General features: G+C 41.3%; 1 protein-coding gene across 5 annotated transcripts; it reads left to right on the top strand.

Annotated features, from left to right (window-relative positions):
• The first annotated feature begins 245 nt into the window (after window positions 1-245).
• On the top strand, window positions 246-21,549 carry CHEK2 (checkpoint kinase 2). 5 transcript variants are annotated; one of them, XM_050906813.1, is made up of 16 exons: window positions 246-402; window positions 1,004-1,258; window positions 1,804-1,928; window positions 2,207-2,354; window positions 3,134-3,224; window positions 4,188-4,296; window positions 6,132-6,185; window positions 6,982-7,043; window positions 7,534-7,633; window positions 9,340-9,426; window positions 10,206-10,369; window positions 10,590-10,705; window positions 12,034-12,119; window positions 19,484-19,564; window positions 20,164-20,255; window positions 20,892-21,549. In XM_050906813.1, exons 2-16 carry the CDS (start codon window positions 1,009-1,011, stop codon window positions 20,899-20,901), a joined length of 1,575 nt encoding a protein of 524 aa, XP_050762770.1. In that variant the 5' UTR covers window positions 246-402; window positions 1,004-1,008; the 3' UTR covers window positions 20,902-21,549. The 5 variants fall into 5 exon arrangements, with proteins under 5 accessions (XP_050762770.1, XP_050762771.1, XP_050762772.1 ...); XM_050906814.1 differs by having other exon boundaries at window positions 246-1,258; XM_050906815.1 differs by lacking the exon at window positions 20,892-21,549 and having other exon boundaries at window positions 20,164-20,386.
• The last annotated feature ends 1,882 nt before the right edge of the window (window positions 21,550-23,431 follow it).

The following is a 23,431-nucleotide window of genomic DNA, read 5'->3' as shown; positions in this document are numbered from 1 at the left end:
AGAGCGGCTCCCCGCCTTCCCGCTGCCGGCGGGGCGGCAGGGTGGGCGGCGGGCCGCGCCGGGCGCCGCTCCCGCCGGAACGGGCGCCCTTGTTTGCGAGGCCCGGCCCGTCCCCTCCGCGGGCGCCGCGCCCCAGCGCTGCGGCGGGACGGCGGCCGTGAGGGCCGCCGCGCTGCCGGGGCTGCGGCTGTCGGGGCTTGCGGGCCCCGGCTGCGATCCTGAACGCCTCTGTAAAAAAAGCGACTCCGCAAGTACCTAGGGCGCTGTTAGGGCGGTGTGGCTAACAACGAAATGTAGCAAACTGGTAAGGAGATCTAAGTTAGTCCGGATTGTACACTGAGCTGGATGGCAACCAGCTTAAAAAACAAGACGCACCGGTTAACGAAGACAGCAAGCAGACAGGTAAGTGCAGGTGATCCCCAAGGATGGCAGTGACCCCGGAAAGGCTCGCGGACATCGCAGTAGCCCCTTGGCACAGAGAACACAAATGCTGTTGGAGAAAGCCAGCTATAAAGATGAGTTGGCCGGTGGATGGGTTTTTTTCTGAAGTGGGGAGGAAGGCCCGATACTGCTGTAAATTCCCCTGCCCTGACAGGGCAGGTAGATGCCGTTAGTTCTTATTTTTCCTGTTTCAGTTTTTCCCTTTGTGTTTGGGAAGCTGCAGTGGTTACTGCTTTGTGTGGGGATGCTTTGTCAGAGCGTGCTGCACATGCGTTTGTGAAATAAAGTGTGAGCCCTGAAGAGCTGAAGTGAAAATCTGGGAATAAGATTTAACTGCTGTTTTAGAACCAGTAGAGGGAGCACCACATTTTCTTACAAGGAAAAACATCATGGTTTGCAAAATTCTTGGGGATCTACATATAATCCACACGTGCACGCTTTGGTTGAACGTTTTACTTCTTTGAAGACTGAGAATAGACTTGGGCATCAATAGTACGGTGTGTGAATGTTTGTCACTTTTACTTTGCTGTAGTAATTGGGTTTTTAAACATTCTCTTTGAAGCCAACATGTCTCGAGAGACTGGAAGCGAAGCGCAGCAGTCTCAAGGTGCCCAACAGTCACAGAGTGGTACCAGTTCCTCTTCCAGTGGGTCACAGAGTACTAGTCAGTCTTCCGCAAGTTCTGGGACCCTCAGTTCTTTGGACACTGTTCCCACTCAGGAGCTTCCGTCTATCCCTGAGGACCAGGAATCTGAAGAGCTTGTTCCTCAGCCTTGGGGTCGACTCTTTGCACTTGGAAAAGGTTTCAGCAATTGTGGTATGTGCATACTGTAATAAGCCTCTTGGTTCATTTGTAGTACCTCAGAAAAGTTTTGAGCAGCTTGGTAGAGAGCAGTGTCTTTTCATTTTCAAATTAAGTACAAGCAAATTTAAGTACAAGCTTGCAACTTTTGCAATAATGTTTTATTCTGTACTACATCCCAGTGTTTATACTGAGTACCCAGATACACAGCTTCCATAGACTTAGAGGAATTCTGGGGTATTCATGATCTCTGTTACTTGCTTCATTTTTCCATTTCATAATTTATTTTGTTTATATATCATATGAGTCTCTCTGTATTGCTGAAGGTGAACTGAAAACTCTACTATTACGAAAGAGGGTAAAATTATTTAAATATTGTACCAGGTGTTGATAGTGCTTGGTGCTTTGTCTGAATTAAGACAAATACACTTGATTGTATAGGAAGAATCTTGTCTTTGTTATCCTAGTCACTACCATTTGGCATCATTCTGTAGTGCCATAGTTGTTAACTTCCTGCAATTTTGCGTTCTCTCTCTGCTTTACTTCTCCCTCCTCTACAGACTGCGTGAATGATGAATACTGGTTTGGAAGAGACAAAAGCTGTGATTATAGTTTTTCTAAGCTAGGATTGTCTGAGACTGGCTTCTACCAAAACTATAGCAAGAAGCATTTCCGAATTTTCAGGGTAGGTGCTAAACAGGTTAACTGTCTTTTTCTATCTTGGCATAATTGAAAAAGATTGACTTTGGCTGGGGCGGATCCTAAAGAAATCAAAGTATAAGTACCTTCAGTGTTCACTCCTTTAACAAGACTCTTGGCACTGCTCCATTAACCCGGTTTATGAAATAAGCTCAGTAGTCTGATTTCCTGAGCCAATGATAGTAAATTTGTAAGCCTGTCATGTCTTTACAGTAAAGTCATTTTTTCCCTACTGTTACCTTTCTCATTTTTCTTCTCTTTGAGGAAATGGGTCCAAAAAATTCCTATGTTGCCTACATTGAAGACCACAGCGCAAATGGAACTTTTGTTAATAGAGAGCTTGTTGGAAAAGGGAAGAGGCTTCCGCTGACTCACAACTCTGAAATTGCACTGTCTATACAGACTAATAAGGGTAAAATATACTGTAACATAAGTAGGTTCTTCATGCATTGACCAAAAGGTCGTTTCTGCGGTGATTTGAATATGTTTGTTGCAAGCTGAGCTTCTTCATGAGTGCTGTTAAAATACAGCTATGAATTGATGTTTTACTACTTGCATAAAAATTATCCTATCCACCTCAACCCTAGAAAAAAAACTGAAAAAAGAAAATTTAAAAGAAGCTGCATCAGGAACCACCTTACTAGAGTATAAACTTTTATGGTTGTTTTCCTATTTTTGAAACACTTCTGTGCTTCAGTAGCTGTGTATGTGGTGGTGGGAACAAGGGAAACAGACTATTCAAGGGAAGTTGAAAAAAAAAACCCAGGTACTTACCAGATGCTGCATAATAATTGAAAAACCCCCTTAAAAATTAGCAGGGTTGGGGGTTTGTTTCTTTGTCTTTGCTTTTCCACTAAGATGCTGTCTTCCTGATTGTCACTTCTCTTTGTTCCCTGCTGTGACATTGAAATTCGTGCCTATTTTGCCCTTAAATGTAGTGTTAATTGATTAAGCACTGTTGTGAAGTTAATACCAAAGATGTCAGTTTTCAGTAATAAGATCACCTTGCTGACCCATAGCTGATGTCATTTATAGCATCAATTAACTTTTTTATATGTTTATGTTTTTCTTCTAGCAGGCAGCATTTTCTTAGTTATGTTGTTAACTATAAAAGCTCAGGAAGCATAGTTGTTCATTATAACAAAATTTTAAAGTTAATAACAGGAAAATGATCTCCACTCATCTTCCTAGTGTTTGTATTTTCTGATCTTATGGTGGATGATCAGTTGGTGTTTCCTAGAGAATTCAGAGAGAAATATATCATGTCAAAGACTTTGGGAAGGTAAGCATCCTTCTTTCTGCAGTATTAAGCGTTAATTTTCTTACTGTTTTCAGTACCTTGTCCTGGAATTATTACCAGTGTTAATTGAACTGTTGTTTAAAAAAAAAAAAAAGAAAAAAAAAGAATGATAACACCTGAGTAAACCTGTTCTTTACAACAGGTTAAACAGAAATTTTGGCTTTATTCCTATAATTGGCTTGGGTTTTGTAACCTACCATTAGTTGTGAAACCCAGTTTTTTTTCTTTAGAAGAGAATAAAGTCTGTAGATTCTTAACAAGTTTTAAAATTCTGTATATTAATTTACTCAGTTATTGGAAGTAGAAGGAAGAGCTTTATGTGAGAATACAGCTTTCTACAACATCACTGTTGAGGCCTTCAGACAGAAGGGGAAAGAACAGTTTTCAGGAAAAAGGAGAGAGGCTATCTTAAGTGGAGGCTATTTTTTTATCTTTTGGAAAAAGATGGTCAGTGAAGAATTTGGAGGAGAATGGTTAAGTGGAAACAAATCCGAGTGCAAAATACAAGGATTTCTTTCTGTAATACAATTTCTACTTAGTAAAAACAAAAGTATTGTCCTACCTATTCTTCAGATTTGTGCAGTCCGGTGTTGAGAGAACTCTTCACTAGGTTCTCTTCTCTTTAATGCATTTGTGTGATGGAAATGGTGACAGAGCTTGTCCTTGATATTCACTGGTGCCCTTTGTACAAACAGATTAGTTGCTCTACGTATTTACTCCTGCGTTTTTGGTGGTGGCCCTTGACATCGCTTGCTGTTTAAATAGGCTTCCTAACTATTGAATGCTTTCTGAGAAAGTTTTGACAACATGCCATATTCAGAAAGTTAGAAAGCAGCAGCCTGAAATTGTGTGCAATCCAATGCTTTCGTTTCATTTGTCTGTACTTGTTATGCAGATTTTTGAAAAGTATTTGTAAGCATTAACATAGCTGTGCTTTTATGTTAGTGGTGCCTGTGGAGAAGTCAAACTGGCATTTGAGAAGAGCACTTGTAACAAAGTTGCGGTAAAGATAATCAATAAACGGAAGTTTATGACAAGTGGTGTTAGAGAGGCAGTAAGTATTTTTGTTCGTCTGTCTGTCTTTTGGCCATCTTGCAGTGGTCCTGCAATATTTGGTAACCTTTCTGATTCCCCAGCTCTCTTCAGCTAAAGAGGATTTTCTCACTTAATGTCTCCTGTATGTAATTTCAAAATGCGTTTTGCTCTCACAGAATCTATAGAATTCTGTAGTCAATGCTTGCTTTTATTCTTTGACCACGTTTCGTTATGTTGATAATTTAGGACTGTTTGTTAATGCGGTATGTGCAAAGGGCAGTGGGGAGTCTTGTGGAGTTTACCTCCTAAAATGCATCAGATAGGTGCATCATAACCAGTGGAGGCTGACCAAAAATTTACAAACTCTGCTAATTTTGTGATATTCTCCATCATAATACTTTTTAATAAAATCGTATGAAGCCTTTTGGGAAGGGCTTTTCGTGTGTCTAGTCTTGTAGCAGAAGCCTGAACTTGAAGGAGAAGAACAAGCCAAGTGGCTTTACTCCAACATGAGAAAGAGATCTGAGCAACTTCTTATCTATTACTCTAATTTTATATAAGGATATAGGATAAACTTTGAAGAAAAGTACAGTTAGAGGCAAAAGTGCATGGAAGAAGAAATTATGTAAGTTGTGCTGCTGTGGATTTACTAGAGTTAAATCAAGTTGGATTAACCTTATTAATTTCTTTGATGAGAAAATGAACTTCAGAGCACAGATACGATATACAGAATCTGTTCAAATTGACAGTATTTCATCGGGTACTGTATAGGAAACTACTACTTGATCTGGAAAATATTTTTGTAAATACAAAAATTCTAAGGTGGAAAGGCAGCTGGTTGAGGAAAGCATGCCAGGAGGCTTCAGTGGGAGTGGAGTTAGTTACTAGTGGAAGTTTTCAGAATTTGTCTTGAGATTAGTCTTCTGTACTATGACATTTAGAGATCATGGCACAAAAAGTGGGAATATACTAATTCAACTCTTTGGCACTGACCCAAAGTCTCTGTTGACGGAAAGGAAGATTGCAGTATCATGTATGAAGAACTGATATTTTGGTATGCTGGAGTAATAGAAGTTAGATAATGTTTAATAGTGCAAGATTGTATACTTCAAGATCAGTGACAATTTCTGCTATAATCTACACTTTTCCTAGTTCAGAGGAGGAGCTAGATATAGTTATTTGCAGATGAATATGTGACATCAATGTGACTGAAAATTGCAAAATGCAATTTTGGAATATTTCTAATAAAGATTAAGAAACGCTGTTATGAATTATAATTATTAAGAAATGCCATTGTACAAAACAGCGATAGGACTGCATCTGGAATGTTGTATGTGGATTTGATCATGTGTGTTCAAAGATGATTGATTTGGATTGGAAGAAGAGCAAAAAAAACCTGCTGGGTTGATTTCATGAGTTGAGCCTAAGCCGCAGATTAAAAGAATCTGTTCATGTTATCTTGCAAAGTAAAGGCTAGGACAGATTAGCATTTAAATCTAGGGTTAGCCCACGTGGAAAGCGTCTTGGAGGGAGGAAAGCTGTTTAAAGGACAATACCGATATATACTCGCCAAGATTTTTTTTTTTTGTAGTTTGGAAATTAGGTGGAGATTTCTAACCTGCAGTGAAATGACATGTCTGGAGCAATACCTTGCTACAGAGTGTGAGAGCAGACTGTTCATTTAATTCACTGAAAGCACCTGATCAGTTTATGGAAAAAGTTTATATGTTATGGTCACTTAAAGTAGCAAGGGACATGAAACGACGGCTTTTCTGGTACTGTCTCTTATTTCCGATGTGTCTTATTCCAGAACAGCACTGTCTTACCCAATATGATATTTGATTCTTTTAATAGAACCCAGCTTTTAATATCAAGACAGAAATTGAAATTTTGAAGAAAATAGATCATGTGAGTGTTACTGTACATTTTTATTCCTTTTTGCTGCCTACTGTACTTCTGTAGTTCACTGACCTTAGTGTAGTAACTAAAGATCAATTTTATCTGTTTAGAAAATATGTTAAAGGATGCATATAATTTTTCTTGTAAATAAGTCTACCGAACACTTCTTTTTTCTTAAGTTTACTATGCCTTTGCAGATTTGAGGTTTTAAAACCTTGCATAACTGAGATGTAAATTTGAGAAGAAACTTCACAGGAGAAGTTTCAACCTGAACCACTGTTGTAGAAATCTTTCCTTGATGCATGTTGTTGTAAATACTCCCAGATAACCAAATATAAAGATTAGATTCCACTGGCAATTTTTTGAATTTGTATCCCCTCTTTCCCCTGCATCCCTGCCCGTCCCCCTGCCTGCAAAAGGCATTTCTTTTACTTTCGTTAAGTAGAAAGTTTGCATAGCTTAATGAACTTTCCCTTTCTTGCCAATGTACTATTGGATATAAAGAAAATATTGAGGGTATGGTAACTCTCAACTGGAAAAAAAAAGGATACTTGTTGAGCTGTAGTCACTGCAAGGGTTGAATGTTTTAGTGAGTGGAGGTACAAGGGAGAAGGCAACAGACTTGAATATTAAGTGTTTGCCAAAGCCTGGGGTGCTAGTCAGTTGTGTTAAGTGTTAGTTTAACTGGCATGGTTGAACTCATACTGAAATAAGAACTGTAGGATGACAAACTGTTGATAATGTTAGTTTTTACAAATGATTCTACTTTTTTGTGTGTGTTCACTTGTGTTCCCTTTTTTATTAGCCTTGCTTAATCAAGATAAAAAACTTCTTTGAAGCAGAGGATTACTACATTGTTTTGGAACTGTAAGTAACTTGTTTGAAAGTAAATGCATAAAATGAAATGTTTTTCATAGCCACAAAGAATGTGTATAGTTCTGAACTCTCGGGGTTTTTTGTTTTGTTTTATTTTTCTTTTGCTGGCCTCCACTGTTCTCTGAAACCTCTGTAAAATTAGGAACTAGGATAACCAGGAGAGTAATCCTTCTACGCTTTGAAGAAACTTAGTGCCTGGATAGTTGCCCGCTATGCTGTGGGTTGTGGGTTGTGGCTACTTTTTTGGTTTTGAGCTTGTAAGAGGAGGCTGATCAAGTCTTGTAACAACTCCCAGTGAAGACTCAGGAGATTAGGCCTAATTCAGCAGTGCATGTGCTGTGTTTAGGACGTTGCTCACTCATTTTCAGAAATATATTCCTTCTCTGTCGCCAAAATAGCCAAATGTTTTGGTCTCAGTCTTGTCTAATGAGATTAATCTTTTGGAAGTAACATATTGACTTGTTACCTGCATTTGTTTTAGGATGGAAGGAGGAGAATTGTATGACAGAGTGTCAAGGCCAATCAAGATGAAAGAAGCTACCTGCAAGTTGTATTTCTATCAGATGCTGCTGGCTGTAAAGGTACATAATGAATTCTACCAAGAAAAAGATGGTTATGCATATGAATGTCAGTCAGATGAATTTTTCTGTCATTTGTCACTTCTGAAACCTGTGCAAGCAATCAGCACAGTGCTCTTAACAAGTTGATTTAACAAGATTCTTTACCCCAGTGCAGCCAAAGAACATTCAAACACTCTTACTTATTAAAAACAGGGACTAAAGTAATAATACAGGCTGTGCTCATTCATGGCAGGATTATCATGTGAGACTTTTAGTAGCGTGTGGGCAAAGAGTCATCAGTGTAGTAGCCTTCAAAAAAATTAGTGATCAGATGCTTTACTATGCACTCCTGAATAAGCATTTCGGTTCAGCAGGCAACAGATTAAGACTACTTTAATAGATCTCAAATACTGAATATTGAGTCCTTAGATAAATTTCTTCTAAATTCATGAAATGGTAAGCATATTTCATTAGTAACTTCTGTGAGATTGTTTTCTACATCAAACTTAATTGTCTGGACCTGAATATGCTTTCAGATCAAATCTTTTCCTTTTTTCTTTTGACTCAATTTTAATATCTTGCAACTGCCAAAAATAGAAACTTAATAGTTGTTCTATAGTAGGTATTAATAAATAATAAACCTAGAATTATTTTCCTCATTAGTGAGTAAACTATTGTATTTTTCCCCAATTCTCATTTTTGGGACAGCCACTCGTATAATAAAAGTGGTGTCATTACTTTCTACTTCATAATGATGCTATGTCTTCAAATATAATAAAGAAAAGCTTCCTTTCAGTGTAAATGTGAAGACATCTCTAGTACATATTTTGTACTACTAGTTAGAATCAACGTTGTTCCTAGTTTTAACACAGACTTCATTGTATCTTAATATGTCAGTTATTTATGACTGAACTTTGATTCTTGCTTGCTGTCAGATGTTCTCCTAATGAAGCTAGAAGTCTATTCTCAGATTTGGAGCCAGTAGAAAACTGGATAGTAGACTTGCATGTAGACTTCAAAACTACAAATAAGGCAACAATTCTACACTTGCCTCAAGGAAGTAACTTTTTTCAAAATCCTTTGTATATTTAACCTAACATTGATCTTATATCTCCTCCTTACTCAGTTTTCCTAGTTATATCACCAAGTTTTTGAACCCTTTTTCAGCCTCCAGCTCTTTGACGACTGAGGTGTTTTTTAAATCTGTCTACTATTACTCACCAGTGTGAGGACTGTTGTGGCATGGTGAACTTAACTGTCTTTGCAAACTGAAACGTGGACTTGTACTTAAGAGGGTATGATCATATAATAATAATGACTAAAAGAAAGGAGAGAGAGATGGAAAACCAGAATTCCTACAAAGGCAGCACAGAACTTTGGTCTTCCTTAGTTCTGTTGCTTTTACTGAGATCAAGAAAGAAGTATAGCTTTCCAGTGAATGGGAAGAATGGAACACCTTGCCAGGTCTACATACTGTGCTTGCATTGAGATTTGATGTTTGAAGCACAATGGTTTCTAAGGTTGGGGTGTTTTTTTTTTTTTTGTTTGGGGTTTTGGTTTTTTTTTTTTTTAAGAAGAGAGAGTCATAAGCTGTGTAGCTTTAAATGCATGCATGCCTCTTACACAACCATTTCAGTTATCCTGCCATTGCTATATGAAAAATTGGAAAGCTCACATTTAAAAAAAGTTAATTGTTTTTCTTTGATTGTATATCTGTATATATCTAGTATCTTCATGACAATGGAATTATACACCGAGATCTAAAGCCAGAGAATGTGCTACTTTCATCTTCTGAAGAGACATGTCTTATAAAGGTAACAAAACTTACATTTCTGTGTGTTCATTTAGAAATTTGGGAGTATTCCTTCCCATTCTTTTCAATATTTAGTTAAGCGTAGCAAAAAAAAAAAAATTATGGAATTAGTCACACAAACTATGAAGTAACTTGAAACATTGAGGGTTTTTTTTCTTAATTTTAATTTTACTTTTGTGGATATTTCAACCCATACACTTATCTAAGAACAACTGAGAAATGTTGTGCTTGTATAGCACTTAATTGAGTACACAACTTCAAATGTAGATACTTTTTTTTTTTTTAATAAAATCTAAATTCTTGAATTACAGACAGCATTTCCACAAATATCCAGGCTGTATGGTGACAGCTTTTTGTTGTTGTTGGTTTGGTTTTTTTGGGGGAGCGGTTAGGGTTGGGGTTTTTTGTGGGTGGTTCCCCCCCCCGATAAAGCATTGAATAGATTTGCATGCTAAACTGCTTATTTTTCGAGTAATCTCTTCTAATAAGCTACAATTCCTTTATTACATGGTTGTCCATTTACATCCAAATCTGAGAGTACTTTTTGCTAGTGTAAAGTGTGATCCTCTGTCATATTTCTCCCTACTCCTCTCCTGTTCTCAGTTGTTGTTTACTGAATACTTAATAATGTTTGGGGTAAATCTTGTTCATAGTCATGTACTGGAACTGACTTGGAAGGAAGAAACTTAATGTTACCTCCTGATGTATGTTGACAATATGATATGTTCTAGTACAATCAATCCTAATATGTAATGTGGTGTTACCATTTTTAAATACAAGATTACAGATTTTGGACAATCCAAGATTCTTGGAGAAACTTCTCTTATGAAAACATTATGTGGTACTCCCACATATCTTGCTCCTGAGGTTCTAAATTCACTTGGGACTGCTGGATACAGCCGAGCTGTGGACTGCTGGAGTTTAGGAGTTATGCTTTTTGTATGGTAAGATACTGTGTAGATGCTACCTTCATTGGGCAGTCATTGACACACATGGCTCGAGACTTGGCAACTTCAGTATCTTTATTAGGAAGTGAAAGTGTGTTTAAAACTATACACGTGTAAAAGACGCTATGATAGCAGATGCTTTAAAATGTGTGATTTTAGTGTTTCATTCGCTATGACAAAATCTGTGTTATTTAACTTGTTTTCTTCTTTGATATAGCTTGTGTGGATATCCACCATTTAATGAGCAAAATACTCAGCTATCTCTGAAAGATCAAATCACTCGTGGAGAATACACGTTCATTTCAAAAGAATGGAAGCACGTATCAGACATGGGTATGACTCCGTTACAGTGGGTAGCAGAACATCTAGCTCTTTTTCTTGTAGTTTTTGTCTTCCTTTAACTTCCTTTCAGCTATATGCACATTGCATGTTGATATGTTTAGTTTTTAAAGTAGTCTCTTAAAAATGGTTTTTTTTTTTTTTTAAGTTCAAAGTTGAAGCATTAGAAAGAGCAGATACATTTTCATTGAAGAGATTTCTTAGTAATATTTAGCTTTATTAACTACCGAAGTATAGAGTTTGTGGGCACATACGTCTATTTTTCCTCTTTTTACTTTTTCTTCTGACTTTATCAAGCTGGTCTACAAACTTTGCCTTGCTGAAAGATTTTTCAGGTGTTGAACCAAAAATGCCAGGAATTTAAGCGATATGAGTGAGAATTCCAAGAGAGCAATGTTAAGAGTAATTTCATGGTGCTAGACTTTCAGCTTAAAATACCACCCACGTTTGTGGAATCAACTATTAAGTTTGGCCCACTCTAAGCTAAGTAATCTGCAAAACTATTTGAGTTTTTGCATAGCAAACTAAAATGATAGTTACTGTCTGCATGCTTTTCTTTTTCAGGACATTTTATATGCACAAAATAATTGTAGCATTTGCCTTGGATACTCCTTTGTATGTGCAGAGGAGTTTCTAATAAATTATGTGATCATTCTTTTTCTAGTAAACTTACCAAATATAACTCCTTCTTGAATTATTTGAAGCTTATTCAATAATAAGTCAGACATATATGAGAATGGAAATTCTGTTAAGGTCATACGTAGTCCTAATGGTATGTATAACAGAATAATCAGATACAATGAAAAGTAAATCTTGCCAAAATTCCTTTATGGGAGATTTGGAGTCATAAAATATGACATAAATGCCATATTTTTCATAGTGGCTATTAAGCATTTTCCTAAGAAAATAAAGTGTATGTGATTATGTTGAGCGTACATGTGTATGTCTTGTCTCTTCTTTCGCATCTTCCTGGATGGATAATTGCTTTCCAAGACACTGTAAACCAGGAAACTAAATTAAGCTGTCTTTGCTTGTCCACAGTAATACTGAAGCTTTTAGGAAAGTGCTGAACTTCCTCTGCATGCTCAGAACATAAATTGTGGACATGCTCAAGTGTTGAATCATGTGCATGTGAAGGCAAAAAGGTTACAGTCTGCAGCCCTCACTATGCATAGAAAAAAGAAAAGTGATCTGCCCAGCCAGTATTTTTGGGCATTGTTCTGAGGTGTTATGAGACACATTGTTGCACATAGCTTTGGTGTATGCATATTGCAGAACTTATTTTCAGGTAATATGCCAACCAACTTTTTTTATTATCTTAGCTCTGGATCTTGTGAAGAAGCTGTTAGTAGTGGATCCAAGCAAACGTCTTACAACAGAGGAAGCCTTAGAGCATCCTTGGCTTCAGGTAGGAATTGAGTCTTAACTGAAGTACAGCAAAGCTGGGTTGTTCTGGGGATAACTTCTTGATGTAAATTCAAAGGCAGTTCAATAGCCTGAACGTTAGGAGGTTTTGTTGATACAGTGTAATTTGCTTCTGCAAGGAAGCAGGGGAACACTGACTACTCTGGTCACCAGAGATGTAATGCGTGCCTGATCCTGCTTCTGTGGAGAATACCAAAAAAGGGATACAGTGATGGGCAATGAGAACTTCAATTCTTTAGCTTCATGGGAATAACAACTGTTGTCTTAAGTCAGAGCTTAAGTCTGCCTGTCCATAGGTTGTCTCTGACAGTAGCCAGCAGAAGAGCAACTGTCACTGGGTGCTTCTCATGGGCATGTCCTGCCGCCTGCCTGCCAGCTGGCTATACAGTTTCTGCTGGCTGCTGTAAGACTGGAGGGATCCTGCTGCCTACTTACAGAAGAAGAGAGAAAGAAAAGGCCATATGTTTAGGAATTATTTGTTTGTTTTACTGGCATTGTCAATGACATGTAGGAAGAGGAGCTGTCAGATCCCAGCCTGTATGATGACATTAGCCCAGATACTGTAGCCCAACTACAAGTCCAACTTTCCTGCTGGACAACTCTACACCAAACAGAGTGAGCATCTTGAACAGACTGCTTCCATGTCTCTCTGTTAGAAGCAAGATGATCTTGCAGCACCTTGTTGTGTGTCAAAGCCTTTGTGGGATGGAGCCTTCTCTTTCTTGCAGCACACAGAACAGAGTTGCTTCTTCACTCTCCCAACAAGCAAATGCTGTCTCTGCAGCACACAGATTTTCTTCTGTTCCTGTTCTCCTTGTCTTTTCCTCTTGCAATGGCAACTACACCCCCTGTTGTTTTTCAGTGTGTTTATTTTCTTGGCCCCTGTCCCTGGCAAAGCCTTCATTAGCTCTTACCCCTTCCTATTGCTGCTTTTACATCATGGTATGCTTTCTCGGTCCTTCAGTTCCATGGTCCTTTTCAACTGTTGTTGCTGCTATTTGTAGTCTTGTAGCCTTGCCTGATGCTGTTCAGTGCCTTTTCCCACCCTAAACACATCTTTGCCTGATTTCCCTTTTAATTTGACTTCTCCTTTGCCCTCCACCTTGTCATGAGGTCTCCGTATGTAGGTTTTACCTTGCCACATCACACACTCGTCTGCCAGAGAGAAAAAGGAATCAGTAACTTTTTCCTCTCTTCTCCAAAGTGGCTACACTATCCTTAGTTTTATGTCTGTTGCCTTTTCTCTTTATTATCTGGATAATGCATCATCTTTGTGGCTTAACTATCTATCAGCACTGCAGCTCACATGACTTCATATACCCTCTCTGCACAGGCTAAGGGCATTTCTCAGCCTTGACCAATTTGATTACCTCCTGCTGCAGCCTGACCCATGCTAGAATGTGTCTTATTGCTAACTTGTGGCAACAGCCACAAGAACTTGTATAAGAGAGCTTTTTGTTCTCTTGGTCTCATGATCTTTATTACATCATCATATAATAAAGGTGGCTCAAAGCAGCTTGGGTCCTTGCCCAGTAACGTAATTCTCTCAGACTAAATCCGCAAGGTCTCATGGTTGATGCATCTTCAGTAACCTGTGATAACCAAGTTCAGTAACCTTGAGGTAAGGGAGAAGGACTCTTGATTCCATAATTTGTCCACCGGTCCAGCTGGAAGAAGGCATTTCACGGTTCATATGTTCACTATTCTGTGGTTATCCCACAGATGTTTGACTCTGGATCATGTTTTATAGGCATTGTAGAGTACTGAAGAGTTCTGTCAAGCTAAACTAGGTCCTGTTCCAGCCTGTCACCTTTAGCTGAGTAGTGTGTCAGGACTCCTGCAGTCCTGTCATCTCCGGCCTTTCCATCAAAACAGCTGTTTTTTCTTTGTGGGAGGAAGATGAAACTGATTTTGATGTTAAGAGAATCAGACTTTAGTGGTCCTAATGGCAAATACTAACAATGAGCTCCTCATGGTGTCTGCTCAGGAAGAGTTGGAATAGGTAGAGCTTGTAAATATCTGCCTGGGTCAACACTATAGACTAGTGGTTGAGCACAAGTGATAGGTACAGTTCTTCCTACTTGTGTGCCATGCCATCCAGCAAGTTGTAAGTCTGTTGCTCTATTTAATGCCAGCTTTTCTGTCACTAATTCTTTCCCACCAGCCAGCTGGCTTCTGCTGGAGGGTGTGGTGCCAGCTCAACGGCAGAGGTTGACAGGCCTCTCTATTTTTGTGGAAGGATACTGGTATTAAGCTGTTCCTCTCCATACTCTGGTCCTGCTTCAACACCCTTTGTATGCCTCCATGACCTGCTCTGAATTTAATGGAAAATCCTGGATCTCTGGAATTTTTTCTCAGAAAATAAAGCCCAGTCTGCATCTGTAGCTAGTCTGTGCTTTCAAATTTTTAGTCCTTGCAGAGAGGACTGCAAAAAAAGCATGGGGTATTCTGCTGAATACCTTCTTTCAATACAACCAGCAGCTTCTGCATCCTTTCTGAGACACCTCTTCTCAGAACTCTTTAACATCTGAGAATCAAGATGCATTTTTTAGAGACCAAGTCTGATTGTGGTTCTGATAGGATGGACCTCCTCCTTTGAGCATTGTAACAGTCCCACTTCCTCATCTTGTTTGTGTGGGCAGGCAGTGCAGAATCCTGTGGAGTTTGTTTCTGGCAAGTGTCCAGGACTACTATATTCTTACTATGATGAGTACGAGTAAGTGTCACTGGTTTGGCAACCCTCTGAGTAGGAGGTGATGGTTTCCCCGCCTCCTGTTACAGTCTATTTAGGTTTGTGAGAGGTAGTTTTTAGGTGGTCTTTTATGAATTTTGGCACTCCAGAGGTGACCACTGGGCCTATGAGCTTTCCTGGATATTTTTGCTTGAGGAGGCTGAAGAAAGTCACCCAGCCTACCTCTGAGCCTCACAATGGGTTCTATTTACTCATGCCGAGCATAATGCTATTCATATTCCCCCACTGGGAACAGTGTCTGATTTCAGACGCTTAGGTAAAGAGGCATAAGAAACAGGGTGGAAGCCAGGGAGTATCACTCAGTGCTCAACAGCTGGCAGCTTCCTGAGACAGAAAATGCATTTGGATGACTGTTTTAAAGTCATTACCTTGTCCTAATTATACTGCTGGGCATCAGAAAATTCTTCCTGGCATTCCTGGCTTTTACTACTGTAGTTTTGCGTGTAACTTCTATAGTGAGTTAATCGGATGTAGATTCTTAGATTTAGATTATAATTCTAAGCAGGAAGTGTTATTGATAAACCATGCTACACTGATTTTAAGAATCGCTGGTATGCGTAATGGGAAAAGGGAAATACATGACAGTGATTTAGACACGCTAAGAATTTGAGATATTTCAGTATGTAAACTCAAGTTGTTAGCATCTTGATTATGTATTCCCTTTAGGGACACCTCTTACTGTTATGTTTAATTTCTAAGACAGGGCAAAAAGTTTCAGAAAACATGATACCCACAAATCCAAATGTCATCTAGCATTCAGATGCCATTCTTTAAACTGTTTCCCTTTGTGGGCTGTTACTAAGAGTATCAGTTGTTTATAGGTGATGTACACTGCCTGCTTGGAAGGCCAACATCCAGTATGTTCAGTTCTAGATATCACACACGTTGAATACTACCACCAAAAGAGCTCCTTGAGTCCTGTTACTGTGAGTAGTGAGAAGGAGTTACTGGCTCCCCACTCCCTCTTGTGTTGTCTGTAAGTATTGTCTTTAAAAGTTAGTGTGGAAAAAACACAACCGACGCATACTTTATTGCGTACAGCTAATGCCTGTTAGCCCCCTCTAATGATTTCGGGTCCACTAGGGAATTTTTCAGATACTAAAAGTAAGCATGTTCTCCAAACAAAACTTAATATCTACAGCTTTATTTAAACCAGTAGTGCTTTCAAATTAGTGTTTTAAATACCTGTGCTGTTTACTCCATTCTTTGCTTAAATCTAAAATATTAAAACTTAGTGGGCTGCTTAAACCTAAGTACTGGTCAGTGGAGATGTCTTACCTGTATTTATCAGGTACTTAATAAAACATTTTTCAAAGGCGTATAAACAATTGCTGTTTCTGCCTCTGAAAACTTCACTTGGATCTTTTGAATGGGCAAGATTAGTTTGGTTGCATGCTGCAGAAAAACTCAGGTGTTTGTCATATAAATGGAAAAATATTTATCTTATCTTACCCATCAACGCAAATGTAGCCACAGTCAAAACAGGTGACACTGGAAAAGAAAGACAAGTCCCAATTCTATATAAAATAAACTGGATGTTCATATCAAAGCCTTTTTGTAGCGCTTAAGAACATATTTAAACAAAAAAGGAGATACAGCAATACTCCATAGCTTAGAAAAAGAACCCCCTCCCCTGCCTTCACCCAAAAAACCCAGTTAAAACATTTGAAATCCTTAGGAGCTCAATGATTCTTATTTCTAATTGTCTCTAGCAGTGAATGTCCCATTCACTTCTCTTTGAGTTTCCTAATCTTTGCTGTGATAATGGAACAAAATTATACCACCTGTTAGCTTCAGTCAGTTGTTTAGAATAAATGTCTGATTTTGGTTCTAGATCAGCTGTTGAGTTGGTGAACACACAGTCACTGTTCAAAGCTCAGCCAAAGGAGCTTTTAATCTGTATTAAATCACTATGAGCAACATACTTCATTTAGTGCTGGGAAAGGTTTTAAGACCTGATTTCAGGTTTGGAAGTCTGATTTAGGGTTTGCAGGTAATCCATAGCAACCCATTCTAATAAAATTCCTGCAGGAGAAATTGCTGAAACTAGAGAATGAGATTTTCTTTTTAAAACAGGGAGTATACTATGTCAACTGAACATCTTGTTCGCACTGATTTCCTGTTCCCTGAGGTTGCCCAGCATGTACCAAGGGCACCCCAGTCACTGGCAGCTGAACCAGAATGAGGTTACATGCTAGCTTTTTCTCTTGAAACATGCCTGACTTTCTGCTAAACTAGCTTCTCTTAACAAAGGATCTCTGCTGCCCTTCCCTCCCCTGTGCTGTCCTTCCCTCCTCGTAATGCTTCTGCAGCCAGGCCTGTTTATGCACAGTTGAGGCTAGTAAGTCCACTTCTTTCACAGTGCATCTCTCCCAGACACTTTCCCTCCACTAATGGCAGCTTCTGGCTTAACACTTCGGGTAAATAGAGAATGAACTGTACTATCCAGTGAACTTCTGTAGAGATATGAATGCTCTATGAATAATATAATATTTGTTGATAATCATTTGCGTTTTCAAAAGGGAAACTTCTGTGAAATGCTTGCCCAAATTCTGAATATTTGCTTTCCAAATGTTTCCATTTACAACCTTTAATATGTTCTATGGACTTACTTATGATAACTGTGGGATGCTTTTTAAGATAATGTTTTGTTTGAAAGTTTGGTGTGTGGGTTTGGGTTTTTTTGGTTTTGTTTTTTTTTAGGGTATGGGTGTTTTAGCTGGTTCTTCTCTACCTACTGTGTACAACACGTTTGTTTGTGGGGGGTGGGGCAGTAATGAAAACTACCCAAATTTGGGATACTGATGAAGCTGAGCTAGTGGAAATGAAAATATGCTGTTAGAAAGGGAAGTCGTTATGAGAACAGAATGTAAAACTATAAGGAAAATACTTGTTTTTCAAGAGCGATTAGCTCTGTTTTGGTGAAAGCAAGCCCCAAGTCCTGACAGGGCCTCTTCTGATAAGGCTGACTAATGAATTACCTGCACAAACTCCTAGCCTGTATGTTCTGTTCTTTCAGTGTCGTTATACTTTGTTGAATGATACTGCAAGTTCAGTGTCAGCTTGACTAGTATTAGCTAAGTAGTTATTGAGGGGAAACTGTTTCTTTGTAGAATGAAATGGAACTATTTTTTTCTTACCAGCACTGTACATAAACCACCTGCTCAAAATTCTACTGTGGGACATATCAGTATTGTAGAATCATAGAATGGTTTGGGGTGGAAGGGACCTTTCATGGTCATCTAGTCCAGCCCCCCCTGCAATGAGCAGGAACATCTTTCACTAGACCAGGTTGCTCAAAGCCCCGTCCAACCTGACCTTGAACACGTCCAGGGAGGGGGCATCTATCACCTCTCTGGGCAACCTGTGCCAGTGTTTCACCACCCTCATGGTAAAAAATTTCTTCCTTACATCTAGTCTGAATCTACCCTCTCTCAGTTTAAAACCACCACCCCTTGTCCTATTGCTACAGGCCCTATTAAAAAGTCTGCCCCATCTTTCTTATAAGCCCCCTTTAAGTATTGAAAGGCCGCAATAAGGTCCCCCTGGAGCCTTCTCTTCCCCAGGGTGAACAACCCCAACTCTCTCAGCCTTTCTGCACAGCAGAGGTGTTCCATCCCTCAGATCATTTTTGTGGCCCTTGTCTGGACCCGCTCCAACAGGTCCATGTCTTTCCTGTGCTGAGGGCTGCAGAGCTGGATGCAGGACTCCAGCTGGGGTCTCACCAGAGCAGAGGGGGAGAATTGCCTCCTTCAACCTGCTGGCCATGCTTCTTTTGGTGCAGCCCAGGATACAGTTGGCTTTCTGGGCTGCGAGCGCACATTGCCAGCTCATGTCCAGTTTTTCATCCACTAATACCCCCAAGTCCTTCTCGGCAGGGCTGCTCTCAATCCACTCATCCCCCAGCCTGTATTGATACCGGGGGTTGCCCTGACCCAGGTGCAGGACCTTGCACTTGGCCTTGTTGAACCTCATGAGGTTCACATGTGCCCACTTCTCGAGCCAGTCCAGGTCCCTCTGAATGGCGTCCCATCGTCAGGCATGTCAATGACACCACTCAGCTTGGTGTCATCTGCAAACTTGCTGAGGGTGCACTCGATCTCACTGCCTATGTCGTTGATGAAGATAGTAAACAGTACTGGTCCCAATTCGGACCCCTGAGGGACACCATTCATCACTGGTCTCCATCCAGACATTGAGCCGTTGACCGCTACTCTCTAGATGTGACCATCCAGCCAATTCTTTATCCATTGAATAGTCCATCCATCAAATCCCTCTCTCTCCAATTTAGAGAGAAGGATGTTGTGGGGGACCGTGTCAAAGGCCTTACAGAAGTCCAGATAGACGACATCCGTAGCTCTTCCCTTGTCCACTGATGTAGTCACTCCATCATAGAAGGCCACTACGTTGCTTAAGCAAGACTTGCCCTTGGTGAAGCCGTATGAGGAAGGTGTTTATATGGGGGGAAGTGGGGGAACCTCCTTTTCTCCTTTATTCATTGATTCTTTAATTGCTGATGCATTTCATTAGCCAAAATGTAGGCTTTTCCCTTACATATTCCATATACTACTTAGAGTTACTGCTTTTTTTCACAGGATGAAGATATGAAGAGTACATTTGAACAGCTACTTGCTCAGACACGTGCCAATATGAATCCACCGCAAACATCAAAAATGGTATGTGTAACAGATTATTTGAAGATTAATACTTGATGCATAGAGAAACTAGTTTTCAAAGTAATCCATAATAAGAAAATAAATTAATTTTGAGAACTTAGAGAAATGTGCATTTTGGCTGTATGTAGCAGTCTGCTAATTATCTCTGCTTTCTGGATAGAAGCAATGGACTTTTGTGCTTTGGCAAGATACTTTGTTTAAATGTATAGAAACAGTCTCCTAGGCTTTAAAGGATTATTCATATATTTTAAATTAAGTTGTTGAACATGTATGTTTTGATGGATTCAAGTCATGGATGTTTAGTATTCAAGGAAAAATTCTCATGTTAGTGAAAGTTTAGAATGGTATTGTGACATTCATTACCAGATGCTAATTAGGAGAATTCTAAACAGTAGTGGAAGATAAAGTTGAGGGCAGTGTCTTATACGAGAAGGAACAAATATAATTAGATAGATCTTGGTAGAGAAACATTTGTTAGTCATGCTGCTGTTTTGGTCACAGAAAGGAGACTTTATCCAACATCTGTAATTCTGTAGCAAGCAAAACAGGCTCTGTCTTACCTGATTTCATGTAGCCATCCTGCTGTATCTTTCTTTTAGCCAACCACAACAAGAAAGCGTCTCCATGAAAATGAGGAAGAATCTGGCTCTTCTAAGTGTGCTGTTCCTTCTACATCATTTCAGAAAATGAGGTGAAAAAAAAGAGAAAGTGACTTTTGTTAATTATAGCTTTTTTTATGGAAAGCAGAATTTTTATTTAAGAAAAATCTTAATAATGGAATAACTGTTGAAGATGCAATTGCTAAATAAAAATAACTTTGTAAGACTGAAGTGACTGCTGTGTATGCATGAGAGTCTACACAAATAGTCATCCTCCATTCCATCCAGCTGTCTGACTCAAGGAGAGTATCAGAAAAACTCATGAACTAAGTTACTAAAAATTTCTAGGTTAGCTTCATCACCACCAACGCCCTTTGTTTCTTCTGATCCAGTTTCTGGATTAGGCATGGACATAATGCTTAGTCCTCACAGATGAAAAAGGAATACTAGGTTTGCTGAGCTTTTGCCTGAGACATAGTATTACCTGACACAAAACGCTGCCCACAGACTTCTGAGGACACTCATAATACTCAGTTTTGATGTAAAACTACCAATGGAGCTCAAGGTGCTCTGGACTGCAGATAAAGCTAAATACTAAATAGCGGGCTGGCAGACTCAACCGTGTTCTGTGAAGTGGTTGATAGGCTTTCAAAGCAAAAGTTATCATCTGCATGTAGTTTCTAACCGGTCTCTTCTTGAAAAGCGTGTACTATGTTTATTTCCCTTAGGATGGACTGAGTAAGAGGAAACACGATAACAAGTGATGGAAGGAAGATGTATAAGTTCCTGCCAGAGAAGAACTAGGAACTGAACTGAGATAAACAATTTTTTATTTGCTTGTCTGTTCAGTGAAAATTTTGGACTGTGTGCCTCTTACTAAAGGATATTAATTTCATTATTGACTAAGAGGGAGCAATTTAGTAACTTTGTTCTAAGACATGCATCTTCTGGTTAAAGGCATTTACTGTAAATTGATTTGGAAAGAATAAAGCCTAATGCCTTATGAAATAAACCAATGTCAAGTAGGAATTAAGATAAGACCTTCATGAGTCAGATTTTCCCATATGTGCCTGTTGCAGAGATCTTGTGTGTTTTGAGATATTTGATATTAACCATTGTTAATGATAAAATGGCAATTCTTGAACATTCATATTTTCATTAATGAACTGGGTGGAGGAACATCCATGGGCACCTGGATGAAGAAAAATACCACTGGTTCAAATCCACTCCAGATACACAGGGTGATAAAACAGAAGAAATGCATGTCTATCCTCTAATGACATTCCCTTTCTGGTGCACGCATGTGATTGACTGGCACATCCTCAAAGAGTTCTGGTACTTACTGTAGCTCATCTGAAGTAAAAGGGAATACTCAGCTGCCATTTGCTAAATAAAAGAATCAAAGGACTTGGTGTGTTTGGGCTTGGTTTGTGATCTGGTGCACTGCAAAAGCCGATACCTTTGGGATTTGGTTACCAGTGATTTTAAAGAGACCTGCATCATTACAGACGAGAAGATAATTCACTAGCTACTATTTACACTGCAAATTGACTGTAATTGGTCGTTAGATAGAAAACTTCTATAATTTATTCCTCCGTCTTTTTTACATCCCACTATTGTTAGATTTTTTTTTTTTAAACTGCTTTGCTTGGATCCTTTCCCTGGATCCCCTGACTAAGACCTGCTTTCTAATGAAATCTTAATTTTGATCTCACTCATTTGAAGTCAAACCTTTGAGCCGATGGCCGTGTGTTCATTGTTTTATTGCAGAAAGCCTTCTGAAGTTTCAGACTCTTACATTTTTTCCATGAAAGAGTAAGTTTGGGAGGTGTTATTAAATTCCACTAAGGTAAAGCGGCATCCAATTTTCACTTGGACAAGGAACTATTGTTTCTTTATTATGTATTATTCACAGCGTGAGAGTCTTCCGCATAATCTGCTTGCCTGTTCATTTCAACAGGCACGCGTCTACAGCGTTTGGAAGGCTTCGGTTTGGATGCCGGTTGTACAAACGCCATGAGAAGGCAAAGGATGCGCCTAGCTGTGCCTGGTAAGAGCAGTGCCATTAGTGACCAGTGTCACTGCCTGAAATCTGCGGAGGTACGACCCGGAACCCCACTTACCCTCAAGCAGCTGTTGCTAAGGCTGCTGCTGCTGCCTTTGGGAGATGGTCTTCCACCTTTATGGCGCTACAGCCGTTTCGGAGCGGTATTCTCCGTGAAGATGGGGCTCGGAAGTGTTCGCGGCGAGTCAGCTGGAGAGGCAGGCTGCTGACTGGTTTTGTGTGGCCCTTGCGGAGGCCGGGCTCGCCCTCAGCCCCGCCAGGCCGCCGAGCGCCCGGACCTCCGGCGGAGGAGAGGCGCAGGCCGCCTTGGCGGGAGCGGGGCGCAGCAGAACGACCCGCCTCGGGCGGGAGGCCACCGCCGGCTCGGGCGGGCCGGGCTCCAGCCGCAGGACGTCCCGCCGGAGCGGGCCTGGCGCCGTCGGGCGGGGGGTGTCCGGGGTCCGACCGGAGCCCAGCCCCGGGGGCGGGGCCGGGGCCGGGGGCAGTGCGGTTCCCTCAGAGCCGGGCCCGGAACGTGGCGCCGTGGGCCGGGCGGCCGGAGCGGGATCGGCCCGGCGGGGGGCGGCGGCGGCCCCCGGAGGAGGAGGAGGAGGAGCCGCCGGAGCGCGATGGAGCAACAGGCGCCGCCGCCCGCCCCGCCGGGGGCCGTAGCGGGGGGCCGGGCTCGGCGGCGGCGGGAGCGGGACGCGGAGCCTCCCCGGGTGAGTTGACGCCGGACGGGCGGCGTGCTGTAGCGGCGGCGGGAGCGGCCCCTCGGCCCGGCCCGCCTCCAGGCGGCCGAGGAGGCGGGAAGGAGCCGCCGGGCCGGGCCGGGCGCGATCCCTGCCCGCGGGCGTCGGAGGGAAGTTGCGGGGCGCGGGCGGGCCGCTGTCCCGGCCCGGAGGGGGAGCCCGCGGGGAGGGCGCAGGCCCCGCGGCCGGCGGGGCGGCGGGCTGGAGCCCGGCCGGCGGCGAGGTGAGGTGAGGGGCAGGGCGGCGGCGGGGCGGCTCCCCCGGCGGGCCGCGGGGCGTGCCGGGGGAAGCGGCGGCGGTCGGCGGGTGCCCGGCGGGGCTCCGGGGCCGCCAGGCCTCGGGTGCAGCCGCGGTCGCCGGGCCGAGCGCTCGGCTCCCTTCGCCCTGGACTTCTTGACGGGGCTGAGAGCGGCGCCGCCTTCCTGGGAGCCTCCGCCTCGGCCGGCGGGCCCGGGCCAGCCGCCCGCCCAGC

The sequence above is a fragment of the Gymnogyps californianus genome, chromosome 16 (genome assembly GCF_018139145.2).
Source record: "Gymnogyps californianus isolate 813 chromosome 16, ASM1813914v2, whole genome shotgun sequence".
Lineage (NCBI taxonomy): Eukaryota > Metazoa > Chordata > Aves > Accipitriformes > Cathartidae > Gymnogyps > Gymnogyps californianus.
The sequence above is the reverse complement of the archived record's forward strand: the minus strand, read 5'-3'. Positions and strand labels throughout refer to the sequence as shown.